The sequence below is a fragment of the Ranitomeya variabilis genome, chromosome 1 (assembly GCF_051348905.1).
Source record: "Ranitomeya variabilis isolate aRanVar5 chromosome 1, aRanVar5.hap1, whole genome shotgun sequence".
In the NCBI taxonomy this organism is placed as follows: Eukaryota; Metazoa; Chordata; class Amphibia; order Anura; family Dendrobatidae; genus Ranitomeya; species Ranitomeya variabilis.
In genome coordinates, this window is record NC_135232.1 from 1,115,596,273 (window position 1) to 1,115,618,509 (window position 22,237).

The 22,237-nt window shown below is 44.6% G+C and overlaps 1 protein-coding gene across 2 annotated transcripts in view; it reads right to left on the minus strand.

Annotated features, from left to right (window-relative positions):
• Positions 1 to 570: 570 nt before the first annotated feature.
• The window catches only part of UVSSA (UV stimulated scaffold protein A), an 81,510-nt gene continuing 59,843 nt past the window's right edge, over positions 571 to 22,237 (minus strand). Inside the window, exons 9-14 of one of the 2 annotated variants that reach the window (XM_077280207.1) lie at positions 16,277 to 16,442; positions 15,741 to 15,866; positions 8,593 to 8,776; positions 8,367 to 8,478; positions 5,489 to 5,672; positions 571 to 908 (exon numbers count right to left, since the gene is read on the minus strand). In XM_077280207.1, coding sequence (XP_077136322.1) covers positions 815 to 908; positions 5,489 to 5,672; positions 8,367 to 8,478; positions 8,593 to 8,776; positions 15,741 to 15,866; positions 16,277 to 16,442 — 866 coding nt within the window. In that variant the 3' untranslated portion in view covers positions 571 to 814. The remainder of the gene's footprint in view (positions 909 to 5,488; positions 5,673 to 8,366; positions 8,479 to 8,592; positions 8,777 to 15,740; positions 15,867 to 16,276; positions 16,443 to 22,237) is intronic. The other variant, XM_077280208.1, reaches the window with a different exon arrangement.

Here is a 22,237-nt window from a genome sequence, read left to right on the forward strand (position 1 = left end):
CTCTTCGCCCCTTTCAAACCTCCATAGACTTTCATAGGCTGCAGGATGTAAACTCATCTCTTTGTGTACAGACGTCTGTAGACTGAAGAAAAGAGGGGAAAAAAGTGGCTGAAAAATGGCTTAGCTATCATCGTGACACCTATGAACAATATGTCGCTCGTTCTGGCAATCGCTGAGATTGGGATCCACACTAATCGAAAAAAAATGTGGAGTTACTTTCTGTAGACCGGAATAACCCTTTAACTGCCCCCCAACTCACCGTTTGATTTTTACCTGATCATGTATAGCAGAGCAAGTGCACACAAAAAAAAACACACAAATATTTGTCTTTATTTAATTATTTTTTTAAAGATTCTTTTAAAACTTACTTACTGGGGGTTTGTACTAAAATTCTACTATTCTTGCAAATATAATATATATATATATATATATATATACCGTATATATATATATATATATATATATATATATATACCGTATATATATATATATATACCATATATATATATATATATATATATATATATATATATATATATATATATATATATATATATATATCATTTTTTTAACCAAGTAATTGCAATTTTCTTTAAAATAACATACAAATCTGTAAAGTCTTCAAAAAAGAAAAAAATCCATAAAGTACAACAAATTATGCAAATAAGTTAAACCATAACCATTAGGGGAAAAAATATCTCAATATATTACAACAATTTTTCTTTTTTTTTTTTAAAAAAAAAGGTCCTTAAAACAAGTCTTCCATGTAAAAGGCGGCTCTGGATGCTTTATCTCGCTCGCTCTCTGGCGGGTTTTAATTTAATGCATAATTAAACTGGTTTGCAAACTTTTCGTGTCGCCGCTGATCCATTTGGTTCATTGCGCTTATCACTCGTTTTACTGATCCCCTGCAAAAGGAAAAAAAAAAAGGGAAAAATTAGGCAAAAAAATAACAGAGGTCGCGGCTTTATTTCTACCTTTGCCAGAGTGTTTATAATAAGGTATGTAAGAGGGGGGGGGGAAAAAAATAATGGAGGCGGTATCATTAATTACCGCTCGTCCCTCCCGTTCTGATCAGGCAGAACAAATTAGACGTGTTAAGTAAATTAAGTACCGCCATACAAATAGTTTTTAATTCAACAAGGTTTTAATAACAGGAGTAAACAAATTGAACTCCGGCTTTAATGTGCGCACTCCACCTTTTGTCATTATTCTTCACCGCCGACCTTACAAGATAAATGGCAGCCGTCCAAGCAGGCCTTGCGGTAGACAAAGGCGCGGTATCCTTGTTATCCACATTGTGCCGGGCTACGACCGTCTGGATGTCCTGTCTTAATCCAATTTAGAAGCCTCTTCCTAATTCTCTGCCGCTATTGATCCTGGGCACATACATTATTTATACGTAGAGCGCAGACGGATACACATATATTAATATCTTGGCGCATCGCAGACCTGATCAACGGCAGTCATTGACCGTATCACAGATTATGTAAGGGCTTGTTCACAACTTTGCATTTTTGCACAAACAAAAATAAAAAAAAAAATCAGTTTTACAGTGTCAACAAAATGAATCAGATTTGTGAAATATCGTACAGGTGCTGCTCGAATATTATGTTCGAGTCCTCGTGGCTGTCAAACAGCCAAAACACATGCAGGGGATTGCCTAACAAACAGCCAATCTTTGCATGTGTTGCTGCTGTCTAACAGCAGACATGGGACTGAAACATAGTATTCAAGCACGCCTTCTGCGCTTAGACCCCGCTCTACGATCTCCATGCTGAATATTAAGGCGACATAGGCAATCATTATGCCGATTTGGAGAGTACCTAAGAATATGGGGTCCTGAAGTGGTCTTCAGCCATCACTTGAGTGTTAAGACTTCATCTGTAAAATACTCCACTCAAGGCCTCATTCACACGCCTGTGTTTCCAGTAGTGTGGTATGTTTTGTTTTTGTTTTTTTGTCACGGATAGCACACATAGCCATTATAATCTATGGCACTGTACACGTCTGTTTTTCTAACGAGTCTGTGAAGAACAAGTGTTTGGTACACCTTAAGGCCATGTTCACACATTCAGTATTTGGTCAATATTTTACATCAGTATTTGTAAGCCAAAACCAGGAGTGGAACAATCGGAGGAAAAGTATAATAAAAACACGTCACCACTTCTGTATTGATCACCCAACTCCTGGTTTTGGCTTCCAAATACTGAGGTAAAATGCTGACTGTGTGAACGTGGTCTTATGGTGGCTTCTTTTCTTGCACCCCTTTATAGTTCTCCTTCCTCGGGTTTTGTCTGCCTTTTGCTCAGAGTTATGGCCGTGGCATTCCTTATCCAGATGGTTTCGCCTAATTCATCATTTGCAACTTTTTGAAAATGTTGCAAAACCTTTGCGCAAATGTGAAAGACTACTTGAAGACCAATGTTAAATGGGACCCCCACCTTTCCCAAGAGTCCCATATGAGTGGAGCGGTGGTTGACCACGTGCGCCTCTCCTCTATCCGTTCTCTAAGGGCCGCTGGAGATGGAGGAGCGCAGTGGTCGGCTGGTCTTCGGCACTCCCATTAAGTATGACTGGAGAAGAACTGCGCATGATCCACCACCGCTCCACTCACATGGGACTCTTCTGAGCCCTGGTTGTCGAAATCAGTGGGGCTCACAGCAGTCTGAGCCCCAGCAATCGGGAAGTGATCCTCTATCCTAATGCTGGTTCCGCTATTCCTACCACCTCACATACACATGCAGTATGAGTGTGCATGTATCCCGCGTGGGGAGAGGCCGGACATCTCGGGTGGTGGCTAAGAAGATGCCTTTCACAACTGTTCCTCTCCAAATGCTAATTGAGCAGTCCAATGGGCGTCTCCAGACCATGACCGGTGCCTCCTCCGTCCTGGCAGTTGCGGTCTCTCCAGCCTTGACTGCCATCATCGACTCTCACGCCTGGGTAGTAGAGAACAAGAGCTGCACAAGCGCAATAGGATGTGTCGATAATGTCAGTTACATCAATGAAGGCAGGACAGACTGAGCCGAGCGGTCCGGTGGACATCTACAGACCACGTTCGGCGCACCCTCTGCCTTCACAATCGGTCTCTCCTGCCTTGACTGACGCCATCCACGCGACATGTTGCGCATGCGCAGATCTTGTTCCCCAAAGTGGAAGTGGAACAGATTATGCCGACAGTCTCTTAGATGTACGAGAAGGGGCTGCAACGACAACACAAGGAAGGAGGATCCAATTTATACAGTGAGTATCTGGTGCCTGCTCTCCTCACGCCGACACCCTCCGTTCATGGAGTCAGGACGCCCCCAATAGATGTGGTCGGGTTCAGATGATGCGTGCCGTCTACTTAATATTAAATAAGCAACATTTTGCTTGGAGAATAAAACAAAAAAAAAAAACCGAACAGTACAAGGCAATCATCATCGTCTGAAGAACATGCGCCAGCTGCTTCTGGAGAGATGGCGGGCAGAGCGGCACCAGGACGTGGCCATGTCAGCCGCCTGCCACAGGACATCTTATTTACAACAATCGGGAATGACTTGTCAGTGTTTCCACAGCTGGACGCATGATTTCCCTCCAATTCCCCAGAGCTAATTAAATCTGGTTTGTTCTCAGGGAAAGGGCGCCGTTAATTGATGTCTGGTACACTCCTATAGATGTCCATCCGCACGGTAATTAAGACCTGTTGCCGTCATATAATTTGTGTTGTGATAGCAGCTGTCAGGCGCCATGTTTTATGATGTGCACTGGGGTATGGAGCGGCGCTGGTGTACGGGGGGACCGAGGCGCAGACACTCAACCTAATTACGAGACTATTAGAAAACTTGTCTGGATGTGAAGAGTAAAAAGAGCAATGCCAAGCGGGCACGTTACAGCGCCATCTCCGGGCGACGTCTCCAGATCATTCTCATACATGTGGCCTAATCCTGATAACCCGACGCGCTCCAGCCTGCAAGACTATGGAAACTCTCAACTATCGCCATCAACAGTCTACAAAATGATCACCTGATACCGTATAATGTATAGATGGGAGATGGGTCCCCCCCACTCATTGCCAGAACAAGGGCTCAAGTCCCAAATTGCCAGGAATGGTGGTCGTGCAAAAAAATGGCTACCTTCTTCATAGACTTTGGCTGGAGTCCTGACCTTCCATACATCAGAAATGGATCGACAGGATGAGTGTGTAAAAGGCTGGTCAGATCACCAGAGACGAAGAAATCCCAACCCTGGTGATGGGTGGGGGGTCCTCACATCTGTGGGCTTCAGATTTTTTTTGCAAAGTGTCCTCACATTTTTTTTTTTTAAATGCTTGACTCGCCCTCCCCGGGTCCAGCTGAGTCTCTACTGATGCTCATGGTGCTGTCAGTTATTGTCTGCAGCGCTGACATCACGCAGAGAGCGCTGCAGCCAGTAACTGAGGCCAAAGTTCCTGGCTGGTAAGAGCCAAACAGACCCGCTCGGGGCCCTGGTCCTTTTACAGGCTGTCTGCCATGAAGTCTTGTGACAGCGGGGGCCAATTATTGCTGTTGGAATACTGAAGCAGGTAATTTCCGCCATAGGTTGCTCGGGGAAGGGGGGGGGGGGGGGGCACTTACTTTTACAGCACTAGTGTAAAAACCACTTCCTTAGGACAATATTGCTCTATTGTTTTTTTTATATCTCGAGAGAGAAAGCACATGACATCATGTTTCTTCACATTCATGCCAAATTAAAGAAGAAATGATAACGAGAGGACAAACTTAAAGGCGGCGGCTCACGTTCATTCTGCAGGAGCCATGTGCTCCTCCCGGTCGGGGGCGGTGCGCTCCTGATGGTTGACAGTTTGGACCAGCTGCATGTCTGAGGCGCCCGGTCTGGAGGCAGTTTTGCCTCTTCAGTATTGGAGGAGTGCTTACAAGTAGTGATGAGCGAGCGTGCTGTGATAAGGTGTTATCTAAGCATGCTCAGGTGTCTTCGGCGAGCTCGAAAAACATGTTTGTGTCTCCGCACCTGCATGTCTCATGGTTGTTTGACAGCCACAGCACAGGTAGGGACTGCCTAACAAACAGACAATCCCGCATGTGTTGTGTCTGTCGAACAGCCATGAGACACGGAGCTGCGGGACTTGAACATATTTTTCGAGCACGCCGAAGACACTCGGTTAGCACCAGAGCATGCTCAGATAACACCTTATCCCAGCATGTTCGCTTATCACTACAAGTAAGATGTAAAAAATGTGCTCCTTACCCAGGAGACCGGCCACCGCTGATACACAGAGGTGGTCAGTAACCTACGCTACGAGCTGTACACTATAAATTAAAAATCCCTCCGTTCTCAAGAACAGAGAGGGTTTTCAATAAAAAAGTAAATAGTAAAGTTGCTTGATTTTACAAACACAAAATAACCCTTTAGACAGTCCTTCCTCCATCATCATATCACATCAGGCGGAGACCCCCGTATACCCATGCATCTGGGCTTAGAGGGCGACGGTGGTCGGGGGTCTTACGTGTTAAACACTTTCTTCTCCAGGCGGGAGCGGGACGTGTTGGCTTTCTGCTTCAGGTCCGTCAGGTTCGGATACTTTTTCTTCTTCTTCTTCTTTTTCTTTCCTTTCTTGTGACATGTGGATGATCCCAGATCCTCCCCGGTAGCTTGCTCAATTTCCCACATCAGTTCCGGGTCTCTCCAATCTGGGAAAAAAAAAAAGAAAGAGAGAAAATGAAAATGACAATGAAAAGCGGTTCCAGGACTTAATGTCAGGAGGCGGCGGAAAAATACAATAAATAATAAACAAATCCTTGCAGTTATGGGCAATCTTTCATCTTTCCTCTTGGGTTTTGTGGTGGCCCAGTACCTGGATTCTGCGGTGCAGTGATTATAATAAACGTGTCCATTTTATTTTTCTATTTTAAGTCTTATGATAAATTAAAATTTAATTTAAAAAAATTCCATTTGTGTCCCCGTTCTCCGAGACTTTTTTTTTACTCTTCTGTTGATGGATATATGAGGGCTGGTTTTTCGCATGGTGATCGGTAATATTTTATTGCTGCCATGTTGGGGTACATACGATTTTTTAAATTGCCTTTTTTTGTGGGGTTGGGAAAAAAAAAAATACATACATTTTCACTTATTTTTTCTATGATGCTTATTGTACGTTTTTTTTCCCCAGACTGTCAAAATGTACCCCTGACATGCACTGCACATCACATACCGAGAAGGGGTTTTCTGGTCACTGTATAAAAAAAAATAATAATAATAATAAAAAATAATAATGATGCATTACTCACCATCCTCCGGTCCATTTTTTTAGTCTTTACTGCTGCTCCTGCTGTTATTGTTTTCAGCCACTCAGAGCTCAAAGGCTTGGGCAGAGCTGCTGAGCTTAGTGATTGGCTGCAGCATTATTGCAGATAGCAACAAACCTCGGGAACAGAGGTGGAGACTCAGTGATGGACCTGTGGAGGGTGAGTAAAGCCCCTTTTTTTTTTTTTTTTTTTTTTTTTTTTTTAAACTGCATCTGGGAAGAGGGGTTTTCCTAAACCAGAAAATGCTTTTTCAAAGGGTCATCCCAGGAAGGCTGGAAGCCAAATCCTCTATTTGACCGCTGCACCTGGTCAGGTGTCCGTTTCCAGGATCAGTAATGTTCCCAGCGGTCAGAACCCCAGGGATGAATACCAATGTATCCCCTATGCTGCAGTTACGGGGGGACGACCCCATTTTAAATATCCTATTCACCCTTTTTCCATTCCCGCTGTTGCCATTTCCAAAGACAAGGGTGGGAATCCCGTCACTCAACAACCCGACTGACTGCTCGAGTTCAATCCCACCCCCCGTCTCTGCTTCCATGACTGGTGCGAGACCAAATCGAGAGCCGGAGACGAGATGCGGAGGATTAAGGGACCTCGCAGAAATAATGAGGCGTCACAGTTTAGTAACCGAGCGGACGAGGCGATTGTTTAAACACAAGGAAAGGAATACCGCCACTCAGTGCAGATAAAATGAGCGCTACAGCAAATGAAGGAGCAATTTAAAGGCTTTTCTGAAAAATCAATAAATAAAAAAAAGAAAAAGAAAAAATTGCTGTTTTTTTCGAGTGCTGATGGGGTCTTTGTGTATTGTTACCGAAATTTAGTGTCGGGGGGGGGGGAAGAAAATGACAGAGTTTGTGGACGGACGGGAGGAATCAATACTGTAGTTAGCGGAGAGATGCTATTTCACAAGTGACTGGCTCAGGTACGGCCTCCGCCGGATTGTCCTCGTACCTGCCCGCTAACAGGCCGCCCTCCTCGCCCGCCACACCAGAAATAGCCACTTAATTTGCTTTAGTGTTTGAAGCCGCTGGAAATGATGAACACTGCAGATTAACAGGTCAGAGCAATCAGGTTTAAACCGCAGGGGTCAGCTCCCAGCCGGAGGGGGCCGAGAACATGTGGTCGGGGGGCTGCGCATCTAATACCTTCCTCAACGCCTGAAGAATCAAACTTTACAATGGACTGGGGGGGAAAAATAATATCAATAAAAAAAATATATATATAAAAAAAATCTTGTTTAACCCTCTGAGGACCAGGTCGGTGTCATTTTTTTTCGTTATTTTTTTCCCTTTCCTTTTATCTACAGCCATAACTTTTTCTTTTTTTTTTTTTTCAGTATGATTATAGCGATACTTCAGAGATAATATATATATATATATATATATATATATATATATATATATATATAAATAAATATATATATATAAATATATATATATATCTATTTATTAATTTGTTTCGTGGATAAAAATTTAGGCCCCGATATATCAATTATGTGTCCTGTATAAGGACTTATCTTGGCACTGTTAGGCAGTATGTGTCTTGTATATGGCATTTTTATCTTTACACTATTTAGCGGTATTATGGGTCCTGTATTTGACATTTTAATCTTGGAAGTATTGTGCTTACGGCATCTTAGCACTACATGGCAGTATTATGTTCTGTATAGTGTTTTTTTTTTAATCTCAGCACTATATGGCGGCATTATGTGGGCTACATACTTCATTATTATCTTACCACTATATATGGGACGGCAAGATTTTATGTGCTGCATATGGCAATGTAACGAGGCTCGTATATTGCATGATCATCCTGGCGCTATATAGGGGTCATTTGCTGAATTATATGAGCTGCATAAGACAATATTACCTTAGAACTATAAGCCAGTATGACGTCTGTTGGCTTTGTATGGCAGCACCATCATCTTAGCACTATATGGCATATTCTTCGCAATATATGTATTATGGGAGATGAAATTATAAGATAACCGGAGCGGCAGATTTCCCCTTTAAGTGCTCGTACAATAGGAATAATGGCGTCACATCCAGACTGATGACAGGCAGTGCTACACACCTTGCTCTCTGGCCTGTTTCTCAAACTTCTCCTTGGCTTCTCTCTCTCGATCCTCAGGATTCACGGGCACCCCGAGCTCATCTCGTGGGATTATCTTCCCGTGGAAAGGACACTTTAATAAGAGCAAAGCAAAAGGAAATCGGGTAAGACCCTAAATGACACCACGGGTACTAACCCACCCACGACGCGCGCCCACCGTACTAACCCACCCACGACGCGCGCCCACCTTTATCCGGTCTTGCCTCTCGCACAGGGACCCGTTGGCCAGCGGCACCTTGCACCTGTGCTGGACGGGAACAAACTTTCCTGGGAATGAGATGTATCGGGTTTTCAGCATCGCCTCCACTTCTTTATTCTCAACCTCCTCTTCTGTCTCATTGGGGGCCCAGAATCGATGCTGGGAGCTGAACCTGTATATAGGAAGAGGACGGCCCACTCATATATACACGGTATATACTAACAGTATAAGGCCTCCAGCCCAGGAGACCGATGGTTCATGGAAAACTGCAGCGAAAGCTAATGCTATGCTTTATTCAGGCCCAGCGAGCCGGACGCCCCGCGCTGGGCCCAGAGAACACACTCCACACTGCTATATCTGTACTACACCCCAAATCAGTCTGGTTCTGCTGTATCTATATGAAACGCGGGATGACAAACTCCGCTCCACTACATCAGTCTGAAATACAATTGGTCAAATAGGAAGTTGTACATAACAAGCCCCTTCTGCTCCACCTATAGGAAGTTGTACATAACGAGCCCCTTCTGCTCCACCTATAGGAAGTTGTATATAACGAGCCCCTTCTGCTCCACCTATAGGAAGTTGTATATAACGAGCCCCTTCTGCTCCACCTATAGGAAGTTGTATATAACGAGCCCCTTCTGCTCCACCTATAGGAAGTTGCACATAACGAGCCCCTTCTGCTCCACCTATAGGAAGTTGCACATAACGAGCCCCTTCTGCTCCACCTATAGGAAGTTGCACATAACGAGCCCATTCTGCTCCACCTATAGGAAGTTGTATATAACGAGCCCCTTCTGCTCCACCTATAGGAAGTTGTACATAACGAGCCCCTTCTGCTCCACCTATAGGAAATTGTACATAACGAGCCCCTTCTGCTCCACCTATAGGAAGTTGTAGATAACGAGCCCCTTATGCTCCATCTAGCAGGGATGTCACACTCCAATACACAGTGGGTCAAAAATTAAAAGCTTGGATAAAGTCACCGCCCAACCCTAATTTTTATTAATAAAAGGTCTAGAATTGAGAGTTTTTAATTATCAAATATAACAATTAACTTTTTCTTATGGAAACAAACTAAAAGGGGTTGTCCTATAAACAAAGTGTATTTTAATTAATAGATATCATAAAATAAAATATTGGAGTAATATAATATGTAAGAGCAGTAAAAAGCATTAAGGATAAAAAAAACCTTAAATAATAAAGTATGATGCCAACAAAAGTGCCCTCAGACACAGTATGATACGGCCACAGTAAATTCTTCCACAGTACTCCCCTCAGTTATTCCCCCAACAAACAATGGTGACCCAATCACAGAATGATTCTCCAACTGTAATCCCCACACAGCCCTTCATATAGTAAAATGACCACAAACCGTGCTCCATATAGTATAACCGAGCCTTGCATTGCTTTCTATACAGTATAAAGGGCCCCACATAGTGATCCATACAGTATAATGACCTCATATTGCTTTATACAGTATAATGGACTTCACATAGTGCTCTATACAGTATGCTGTCCTCACAGTGCTCCATACTGTATAATGGCCCCATTTACTGCTCTATAACAGCCCACAGTGCTCCGTACAATATAATATCCTCACAGTGCTCCATACTGTATAACTGCCCCATTTAGTGCTCTCTACAGTATAAGGGCCCACATAGTGCTCTATACAGTATAATGTCCTCACAGTGCTCCATACTGTATAATTGCCCGATTTAGTGCTCTCTACAGTATAAGGGCCCACATAGTGCTCCGTACAGTATAATGTCCTCACAGTGCTCCATACTGTATAATTGCCCCATTTAGTGCTCTCTACAGTATAAAGGCCCACATAGTGCCCCATACAGTATAATGTCCTCACAGTGCTCCATACTGTATAATTGCCCCATTTAGTGCTCTCTACAGTATAAAGGCCCACATAGTGCTCCATACAGTACAATAGCCCACATAGAGCTCTATACAGTACAATGGCCCATATAGCGCTCTACGCAGTATAATGGCGTAACAAAGTGCTTCATACAGTATAATAGGCCCCACATTAAAAACACAAACAACTCATCCTCGACTGCTCTGGTCTCTTCATGGTGTGTTCAGATCCTCTGTAAATCTCAGTACAGGGAGTGCGTTGCGTCAGTGCGTCCGCTGCTCTAAGGCTACGTTCACATTTGCGTTGTGCGGCGCAACGTCGGCGACGCAACTCACAACGCATGCAAAACGCATGCACAACGCAGCGTTTTGTGACGCATGCGTTCATTTTTTGCATGATTTTTGGCGCAGAAAAAACTGCATCATGCAGTGTCCTCTGCGCCCTAACAGTTGCGCCAAAATGACGCATGCGTCTCAAAACGCAAGACAACGCATGTCCATGTGCCCCCCACGTTAAATATAGGGGCGCATGACGCATGCGTCGCCACGGCTGCACCCGACGCTGCGCCGCACAACGCTAATGTGAACGTAGCCTAAGACGTCAGATGTAAAGGGGGAATAATGTGAGAGGGAGCGTCAGCTCAAGGATGCAGATATGGGTGAAAGTGGGATACTGAGCAGGAGGTCCGCCTGGCAGCAAGGGCCAAATATACTCTGGGGATCTGTCCAGCGTCAGTAGCCAAATATATGCACCCTGCGGGCCAGAGTCTGACATAGGAAGTTACAGATGAAAAAAATCATCCCTGTATAGGACAGACCCCATTTCTGCTCCATTTATAGGATTGTGCAGATGACTACCATGATTCCTCTGTAACAAGCATGGAAGGTGTACATCACAACAATGAAGAAACTACCGCCATACTCCATGTCCACTATCGCCATTATCTGCAGATCTCTGTATTTTCCTCCTCCGTGAATGTGGAGCTCGCCGCTGTCCCATCTGCGCAGGCTAACGAGTGACAGGTCTGCAAGTGCCGGCCGTGGATGGATGGATTACGCCATCACTGCCCTGACCTGACATAAGTTTAGCTACAAATTCAGCTCGTCCAGAAAGCAATCAAACGACACAAGTACCGGTACATGCTCAATACGGCCTTGGCGGAGATAACCTCGCTGTGCAGGAGAGGAGCACACAAAACGGTAAGTCCTTACAGCTGTCAGTCTGACGCCATCTAGTGGTGACCTCACAAGAGCTGCAGTAACAGACACAGCCTCTGCAGAAGAGTGGCGCTGTCTCAGTATTCTTCCCATTTAGATGATTTTTTTCTCTAATTATTCAGGATTCTATACTTTAAAAACCTCGCTTTTTCCCCTCTAACACTTCATGTTCTGCAGAGATCACTTCCCAACAGATTGTGTTTTAAGCCTATGAGGTCAGACGGGCGCCGGTTGTCCTTTATGAGACTATTTCAGAACTTGTATAACGGAATGGATATAAATAACACAGATGTGAACAGAGACTAACCCCCCTCTATTCAAGCTGGAGGCATAAAACACAAGGTCAACCAGGAAAAATTTATAATAGACACATCTCACCTCCTCCTCCTCCCTGAAGTAACACCCACACAGGTGTCAGAGCATGCCCACAACACTCTCCCATAAAAGTAAATTGGAGTCAGTGACAGCTCACCTCCTCCTCCTCCCTGCAGGACCCCCCTGCGTAGGTCAGAGCATGTAGACATCACTCACACATGAACTTTTGCACAGGATGGTATCATGTATTCACCTCCACATGGTTCCCAGAGCATGCCCACAATACTCCCGTAGAGGTCAAGAGATGGTTACAGCTCACCTCCTCCTTTCTGGAATGACTTTTAAACAGATCACAATGCATCAGCCACATTTTCTACACCAGTCACTGTCAGAGCCCAACTTCTCCTTGCAAAGCCACCTCTGCACAGGTAAAGCATGCCCACAATACTAATTATATATATCAGTATCTGGTTTTAACCAAAAGAATAAGCAAACAATCAATGGATGTCTTCCAATCACAGGTGAAGGTTACAGCTCACCTCCTCCTCCCAGTTGGGCAACTTTTGCCTGTATTACAGCGCATGCCCACACCGATTTTTTTATAGAATTCAATGCTTACAGCTCACCGCCTCCACCCTGCACTGTGACTTCTGCACAGATGATAGAGCATGCCCACAACCCCTTTCAATAAGATTTAATGGTTACAGCTCGCCTTCTCCTTCCTCCTCTGCGACTTTTGCACAGAGCATATCCACAACCCTTTCCTATAGAAATCAATCGTTACAGATCACCACCTCTCTCTTCCTGGCACAGATCACAGAGCATGCCCACTACACTTTACTACAAAGGTCCATAGTAGATGGCCGAATATCACCTTCGTTCTGCACAGTTAATTAAACGCGCTTTAGCAGCGGCTCAACAGCAGTTTTCCTAAAGTCGACCCCTGATCTACAGAATTTTGGAACATTTTAAACAAAAAATAAATAAAAAAATAAACAAATATGCATAAAACACAATTTTTTTAAACCTCTAAGAATGGAATCTCCTCCAGAAAGTCTTCCCATCCACTCCGGCATCTTTCCTAGCTGTACTCTGGTCACTGCGGCCGCGGATGGAAGTAAATTATGATTTGTTAGTTTGGCAGATGTGTAGTAATACGCTGTGAGGTTCAGAGGTGTGCCCTCTATTTTATGGCCAGGCATAAAAGTGAGAGCGTGCAGCGAGCACGCGACAGCCGGTGAAATATGCTTTTGATTTCACCTGTGACTTGAATAACTCAGCTGTAAAATAAAAATGCCAAGACTCCGACATGTGCCAGGTGAAGTGGGGAAACGGACGGAGCTGCTGCTACAACTACCCCTACTAAAACCGCAGTACGAAACGGTATTAGAGCTGCCATGATGGAAAACCAAGCTGTACTACAGGGCAGAGATATTAGGAACATTCGGTCTGGTTGTGAAATGTGCTACAAACTGACGACAACACTTCTGATTCCCTTTAAAGCAGTTTTGTCAAACTCCAATACGCAGAAGGCCAAAACTAAAAGCTTGGATAAATATAAAAGGTTCGCTGGCGACTTTATAAAAAAATGTCTGTCTACAATTGAGGACGTTTTTCCTTATAATCAAATATAGCGATTAACTTTTTTCATATGGAAACCAACTTACAGGGGTCGTCCCACGGACAACCTAAATTTTAACGAATAGATCTTAGAATAAAATATTGAAGTAATATAATATGTTATGTAGGAGCAGTATAACAGCATAACGGCCTCACATAGTGCTCCATACAGTATAATGGCCCCACAGTGTGATGCGCTCACATAGTGCTCCATACAGTATAATGGCCCCACACAGTGCTCCATACAGTATAATGGCCTCACACAGCTCCATATAATGCTCCATACAGTATAATGGCCTCACACAGCTCCATATAATGCTCCATACAGTATAATGGCCCCACACAATGCTCCATACAGTATAATGGCCTCACACAGTGCTCCACACAGTATAATGGCCCCACACAGTGCTCCATACAGAATAATGGCCTCACACAGCTCCATATAATGCTCCATACAGTATAATGGCCTCACACAGCTCCATATAATGCTCCATACAGTATAATGGCCTCACACAGCTCCATATAATGCTCCATACAGTATAATGGCCCCACACAATGCTCCATACAGTATAATGGCCTCACACAGTGCTCCATACAGTATAATGGCCCCACATAGTGCTCCACACAGTATAATGGCCCCACACAGTGCTCCATACAGAATAATGGCCTCACACAGCTCCATATAATGCTCCATACAGTATAATGGCCCCACACAATGCTCCATACAGTATAATAGCCTCACACAGTGCTCCATACAGTATAATGGCCTCACATAGCTCCATATAATGCTCCATACAGTATAATGGCCCCACATAGTACTCCACACAGTATAATGACCTCACACAGCGCTCCATACAGTATAATGGCCCCACATAGTGCTCCACACAGTATAATGGCCCCACATAGTGCTCCATACAGAATAATGGCCCCACATAGTGCTCCATACAGTATAATGGCCCCATAGTGCTTCATACAGTATAATGGGCCCCACATAACTAGTGCTCCACACAGTAGAATGCCCCACACAGTGTTCCTTACAGTATAATGGCCCCACATAATGCTCCCTACAGTTAAATGAGCCCCATATAGTGCTCCATTCAATTTAGGCTCAATATAGTGCTCCACAAAGTATAATGACCTCACATAGTGCTAAATACACAATTATTTTTTTTTTATTCACCTCTGCCCACTCCCCTTCTGCTCCGGTCTCTCCAGATCCTCTGAATCTCTCTGTACAGCGGGTGCGTTGCAATGACACCATCGTTGCGCTGAGACACGAGATGCTGAGGGGGAATGATGGAAGAGGGAGCGTCAGCTGATGCTCAGTCCTCCTTCACTGCTTTCAACTGGATAAGTATATAGGATGCCGATATAGTTGAAAGTGGCCAAACAAACGCACCATGCGGGCCAGATTTGGCCCGTGGACTAGAGTTTGACAAATGTGCTTTAAATTGTTGATGGGATTTTTTTATATGATTTCACTGTAGTGTTCTGTGCTGGTGAGGAGAAGCAAGGATTCAATGGATGTATCATCTGTTCTATGTATTATAGTGGTTTGTAGGAACCGGCGTACGGTGGCTTCTGTATGTACCATACAATATTTTTTTTTGTTTGCCTACGTATGACATGGCATATCAGACAGCACTAATAGATACAGCACAAAAGTGGTTTGTATAAGAGTACAGTAGCTTCCCACACTGAGGAGACACTTGGCCAGGCTGCAGATTGCTTAATGGTGGTCTAAAGCTCAGGGGGCCATAAGTATACTGTAAATGGTGGGCTACAGCTTTTCGTTATTACTCTCTCTCTCCTAACGCCCCAGTCTGTACCTCCATTTTGGCCGACCTCACAGTCGTTGGTGATAAAGCACCAAGATTCTGGTCCTATGATGGCACATTTCCAGGTGGTTCCTGGCCCGACATTCACCTCCTTGTAAACCGGACCATCCTGCATTTCCTTAATCTCAGCTCTGGTGGCAAGACCATGACCTCTGCTTAAACAAACCACCTCGTAAGAAAAACAAGCCCCCGAAATTAATACTAATAAGGCTGGGAACGCAGACATCCTCCACCCCACAAATCCCCACTTGTGAAAAAGACAAACAGTTTACTAACTTGAGTATTTTGCCAGCTGTGGGCTGCTCCTTCCCCCAGTAGTGCAGATCTAATCCGAATGGGACGACAGGTGCTCTCGATAGCTCTTCCTCCCGCTTTACACTTTTACTGCTGGGCTCGCCTGAGCTGAGAGAGGAACACTCAAAATCAGTTAACATTCACTGAGCAAGCATGATCGGCTGATCGGTGACGATTCCAGACAGTACCACCTCCAGGTCACTGCAGTAGGTACAGAGTCCAGGAAAACTCACATCTGTAATGCCACCCAATTAATGGCCAACAATCAACATTACAGAGATTCGCTTGAGATAGATTTAGTATGAAACCAGGCTTTATTTAGGATATAGGGCTTCCACGCGTGGCCACCAAATTTACACAAGAGTACAAGATGGAGCTTGGTGGACAATACAGGAGTCGGGGGCCCTAAACATTTGCCTAAAATATTTCTGACAGTGTTGCCTCAAAGGTAGGATGTTTATTAAGCATTTCTTGTATATGATCTGCGAGAAGATCTTGAAGGTGAAGTCACCAGATACCTGGATGCTGAGGAGGTGGAGGCCAATAGCCGGTCCCGCATGGCTTTTAGCGTTGCAGCAGCAGAAGTCGGATCAGATTCCTCATCGTTCCTTTTCGGTCTCCGGGGTCTGATATGTGGCCTTTTGTTTTTCGCACGTTGGGTCGAATTTGGCGCAGTATGCAAACCTGGAACAATGTCGTCCGTTAGTATAAAGTGGTCAACACAAGCGGCAAATACCAGGAGAGTGGACAATTCCATGTGGTCAACCAAGCGAGAACCATCATAACAGGTGGCCACATTTTGTACAAAATGGAGATGAGCTGCAATGCTGGACATGACGAATGGACAAAAAGTGGCGCCACATTTGGAAAAGAACATGGAACGTTTTTCTTTTTTCTCTGGAAATGGTGCGATAAAGTATCATGGGTGTCAAAGTATCTTTACGCATTAGTAACCTCCTTATACTACTCAAGAGCTTCATTTATGGACAGGAGTGATCCACTGGGAAAGGCGGAACACAGGTGTAAAGTCTAACGCTTCACTTTTTTTTTTTTTAACCCCCTACTGGAAGTTGGGCTATAGCGGTAATGATTAGCAAAATCTTTAAAAAAAAAAAAAAGTTTTCCAAAATTAAAAAGAAAAAAACAAACTTTTTTCGGAAATAGTTTGACACGGCTAAGCTGTGTACAACCTGTGCATGGGTATGGAGCTGTTTTTGTAAGAAATAAAACAAGATTTTTTTTTTATTTTTTTTTTAACAATCCTGGACAACTCCTTTACCATTTTAAGTAATTTATTACTTACCAAGACCCCACCCAATTCATCAACTCCGGAGCTGGGGGGTTTTTTTTTGGCAAGATTGACGCTTTTCGGAGTAAAAATTTGCACAACTTCATTTCAATAAGCATTAACATATTAATATATATAAAAAAAAAATTAAAGATGTTCTACTCCAATTGTGTCTCGGAGTTCCATTGTGCAAAAAGTCTAAGAACATGAATAAGCAGGAAACAAATAAATAAAAACCACCCTTCGTCACAGACTGAAAAACTGGTAGAAAATGGGAACAAAAGCCGTAGTGAATTTAGTTCAAGAAAAAATACCTAATATACAAAAAAAGTAGTAAGAGTGAACTGGGGCCCAAGAGTCACCATGTGCCCAAACCTGTCTTGTAGTTTGTGCCATCTAAGTTTGGGAGGAACACTTGTCCGTTTTTCTGTTTCAAGGGTCCAACAATCAGCTCATGCATGCCAGGTTGTCCTACTGCTGGGACCCTGAATGATCAGTTGTGATCGCTGTGGATCCTTGATGGCAAGTGTTGAATACTCCCCTTCTAGAAAATGGAGGTGTAGGGGGGGGGGGGGGGGTGTAACCTCTCTATCAAACTAGCCTATAAATGTAATTCTTCGTACATGATGCAGGATGTCATTTCCAAGGGGGAGGCGGTACACGACGTAGGATGTCAAATCCAAGGGGGAAGGGAGGAGGCGGTAAAACGACGCAGGATGTCAGTTCCAAGGGAGGTGTGGCGGTACACGAAACAGGATGTAAGTTCAGAGGGAGGCGGTACATGAAGCAGGATGTCAGTTCAGAGGGAGGCGATACATGAAGATGTCCGTTCCAAGGTGGGCAGTACACGAAGAAGTATGTTAGTTCAGAAGGGGGAGGTACACGAGGTAGGATGTCCGTTCCGAGGGGGGAGGCGGTACACGATGCAGGATGTCAGTTCCGAGGACGGAGGATGTACACGACGCAGGATGTCGGTTCCGAGGACGGAGGTTGTACACGACGCAGGATGTCAGTTCCAAGGACGGAGGCAGTACACGATGCAGGATGTCAGTTCCAAGGGCGGAGGCAGTACACGATGCAGGATGTCAGTTCCAAGGGCGGAGGCGGTACACGATGCAGGATGTCAGTTCAGAGGGAGGCGGTACATGAAGCAGGATGTCCGTTCCAAGGGGGGCAGTACACGAAGCAGTATGTTAGTTCAGAAGGGGGCAGTACACGAGGTAGGATGTCAGTTCCGAGGGGGAGGCGGTACACGAGGTAGGATGTCAGTTCCAAGAGGGGAGGCGGTACACGACGCAGGATGTCAGTTCCAAGGGCCGAAGCGGTACACGACACAGGATGCCAGTTCCGAGGATGAAGGCTGTACAAGACGCAGGATGTTAGTTCAGAGGGTGGAGGCGGTACACTATGCAGGATGTCAGTTCCGAGGATGGAGGCGGTACACGATGCAGGATGTCAGTTCCAAGGGGGAGGCGGTACACGATGCAGGATATCAGTTCCGAGGGGGGAGGCGGTACATGACACAGGATGTCCGTTCCGATGAGGGCGGTACACGAAGCAGGATGTCAGTACCAAGGGGGGCCGGTACACGACGCAGGATCTCAGTTCCGAGGGGGGGTACGCGACACAGGATGTCAGTTCCGAGGGGGGGTCGTAGACAAAGCAGGACGTCTGTTCCGAGGGGGGGGTGGTAGACAAAGCAGGACGTCTGTTCCGAGGGGGGGTGGGGTGGTAGACAAAGCAGGACGTCTGTTCCGAGGGGAGCGGCACATGAAACAGGATGTCCGTTCCGAAGGGGGCAGTACACGAAGCAGGGTGTCAGTTCTGAAGGGGGCGGTACTCGACGCAGGATATCAGTTTAGAAGGGGGACGGTGCACGAGGCATGATGTCGGTTCCGAGGGGGTGGTACTCGATGCAGGATATAAGTTCAGAGGGGGAGCTGTACATTATGCAAGATGTCAAACAAGCCATACACATCAGATTAGTTGGCTGCACCTGCAGAAGTCGGCGAGATCATTCAATTGTTCCCTGAGAAATGATGCTGAGAAAGTGAAGGATAAGGCATGTTGAATTCCAACGGCCGATCCCTCTATTCAGCACAGAGCTAAGCCCGCATTGCAGGCTCTCTCATAGAGAACACAGTAGTGACTGGCCGTGACGAACGTTAGCAGATATAGTCATCTAATATTCCAAGCCAACTTTAGTCTACAACGCCTGTGCCACGCACCACCCCATAGGTCCAGTACTGGTGGTCTAGAACTCTTTTTCCTACAGTGCCATTTTTTATCAAACCGCAAAATGGAAATTGCTTCTACGGTCAGGCATCACTGGCGATGTCACCAATTCACCGTTTATACACCCTTATGATAACCACTCATATGGTGGGTGAGGGGACCACAAAGCTATTACTATAGGGGGGGAAAGATCATTTGTGTTGTAAAAGTGAATAGTTCTCTTTAAGTCCATTTTAAATATTATCGAACATCCTAACGCAAATCTGCAGCAATCTCAAGTGAACAAATCTCTCGTAGGATCCTATAAAGAATCACAATAAAATGTTTGCGTGCACCGGCAACAGCGCGGTAAAAGAATTCTCTCTTTTTTTTATTCTCTTAATGCCTTAAATGACCAAATGGCACCTATTTGCTGGGAGAAATAAAGAGGACTGTGTTCAGGAAAATCAATCGATAGTGGGAAATAGAGAGGCAGGGCTCCCGGTTCGGAGATAGGCCGCGGAATGCTGACATTATTGATTTTAGCCAGTTCAGCTGGTCTGGTAATTAAAATGTAAATTTGAGAAAGAGATTATGTCCTGACAGAAATGGTGGGATTAGAGAGGGTGATAAAAGCCCCTGCGTGAAAATTCACTTGCCGGAGATAAAAGCGGAGTCTATGTTCCGGGTCTTAACAGCTGTGTGGGCTTACTAATAAAAACCTAAATAGGACTGCTCCGAGCTGCCCCGAGGAGCCACACAACACGCACAGCAAAAAATGTATGGAGACGACTCCGAAAATAAATAATCAACTCCGCCGTGGCTTATTACCCTCATAAAGTACATTCCTAGTTTTGTCATTTGAAAGGAAAAGGGCTAAGAAAATAAGTTACGGTAATTAAAACAAAAGGTATGTCAAATTAATAACTGCAAAAAAAAGTGGCAAAATGTAGGTAATCAGACTACATAGGGTTTGTTTGTAGTCTGTTACCATGGAGACAGAAACTGTACACAAAATGATACATTTTAACAAAAGGTATTCTGTACAGAAGCATTCTTCAGCTACCCGCTTACATGAGTAATAAATTCTAAATCAGGAGTACAACAAATTAAGGGATGTGCATGGCCATTGCCGTCAGTCTTAAGGCTAGGCAGTCACGCCTAATGGAAGGAACCTTTAAAGGGGTTGTGCAGGACTTGGTATAGGGTCTCCGTATCAGACAGCGGGACACCCATGTCAGTCCCATAAAAAAATGCTTTTCAAAGACCATATCTTCCAGAAGTGAATACGGCGCCACTCAGTTTCCATTTACTCAATATGCGTTGAGCAGCAGTACCAGAGAATGGCCACTACGTGGTGTACGGAGCTGTGCTGTTCCGCTTTGTGCAGTTTATTTCAGGCCCATGCGGGACAAGGAAATGGCTAATCTGTGTTGGACCCCTACAGATCTCATATTGATGACGTAGCAGAGGGAAAGGTCATCAATATCCAAATTCTGGACAACCCCTTTAAGTACATGCTGTCACTACCTGTAAGGAAAAGACGGCTTCAGACACTGCAAATGAAGTAGATCACAAGTGCTCTTGGCTCTCCATCCCGTGCACCGATAACGGCGTGGTGTAAGGCAGCCACGCAAGGGTGGTGGTAAGACGGTGAGGGTAAAGCACACTGCAGGCGCGGGGCTTCTTCATGTAGTGCACAGATAAAGGAACATACGAGGTGCTCTCTGTTTGGACGCTTCCTCCTGTGTCGCTCCCGCTTTATCGCGCTCTCTGGCAGACAGATTGAAGCGAGCGGAGCGTTGTTGATGCTATCAGCCCCTGGACATCATTGTCAAACATAGTCTATACATTCAGCCTGTACTTCACGTATACCCTCAGCGATTCTAAGGACAGAGGCCTAGAAAGTTCCCGATTCATCAACTGCAGTTTTCTTTTAAGCCACTTTTTTTTTTTTTTTTATGGTTTTGGAGCCAAAAATGGACCATGAATTATGCACAAAATCAACTTTTTTTTTGGTCTATAAACTTTTTAAAAAATTTTGTAGCTCAGAAAGTTGCATGTTCTGCAAAAAAAATGTAGGGAAAGTGATGGGGTATATATTTCTACAAAATCCGTCCATAATATCAAACAAGAAAAAAAACAGGTAAACACTTAAAATAAACTTTAAAAAATGCACAAATTTGAAAGAATAAAGGCACAAAAAAGACAAGCTAGATAAAACTACCGTAGGTAAAAAAGGTGCAAATGTAGCAATGAATAGGACCCAAAGATTCCTACTGCAGTTTTAGAGTCTCATCCCCTTACAAAAAAAAAATCTCTAATTCTAAAGGCAACGTACAACTTCTTAGAGTTTTAAGCTGTCACCAGGAAAAATATTTCATCAGAACAATCTACAGTCTTATGGGAAGGGAATCAGAGAAACCTAAATTTACTCTGCACTTGTTATGTTTTGGAGTCCAATGGGCGGTCTTATTCAGTGACTGCCTTTCACGTATGAGTAATGAGTAGGACCGCCCACTGGACTCTTAAGCCAAGACCCAACAGGAAATTTAAAGAATACAATCCAAGTGTTGCATTATCTATCCCCATGCTGCCTGCGACTCCGACACCTAGTTCAACGTAACAGGTTCCCTTTAATTTGGTGTTTTTCTGCTTTTGGTTATGCTGCTAATCTGTGTTGCTTGGGGTGAGCTCTGGACAGAATCAGTCTCCTTCCCCTTCTGGCATCGGACAATATAGCGAGTGATTCTTTTCCGTTATTCTGCCATGCCCCTGCAGAATCTCTATCCTTTCCCTGACAAGGAGGCAATTTTTCTGCAGCGCCACCACTTCAATAAAAAAGTCAACATTACCACTGCAGCCAGAGATTGGTTGCAGCGGTCAAGTGACTTGAAGAGCGTGTCATTGGCAGTGTCTCTTATGACATACTCTTCTAGTGATCTGACCACTTATGGATCCGCCAAAGACCTCGGCT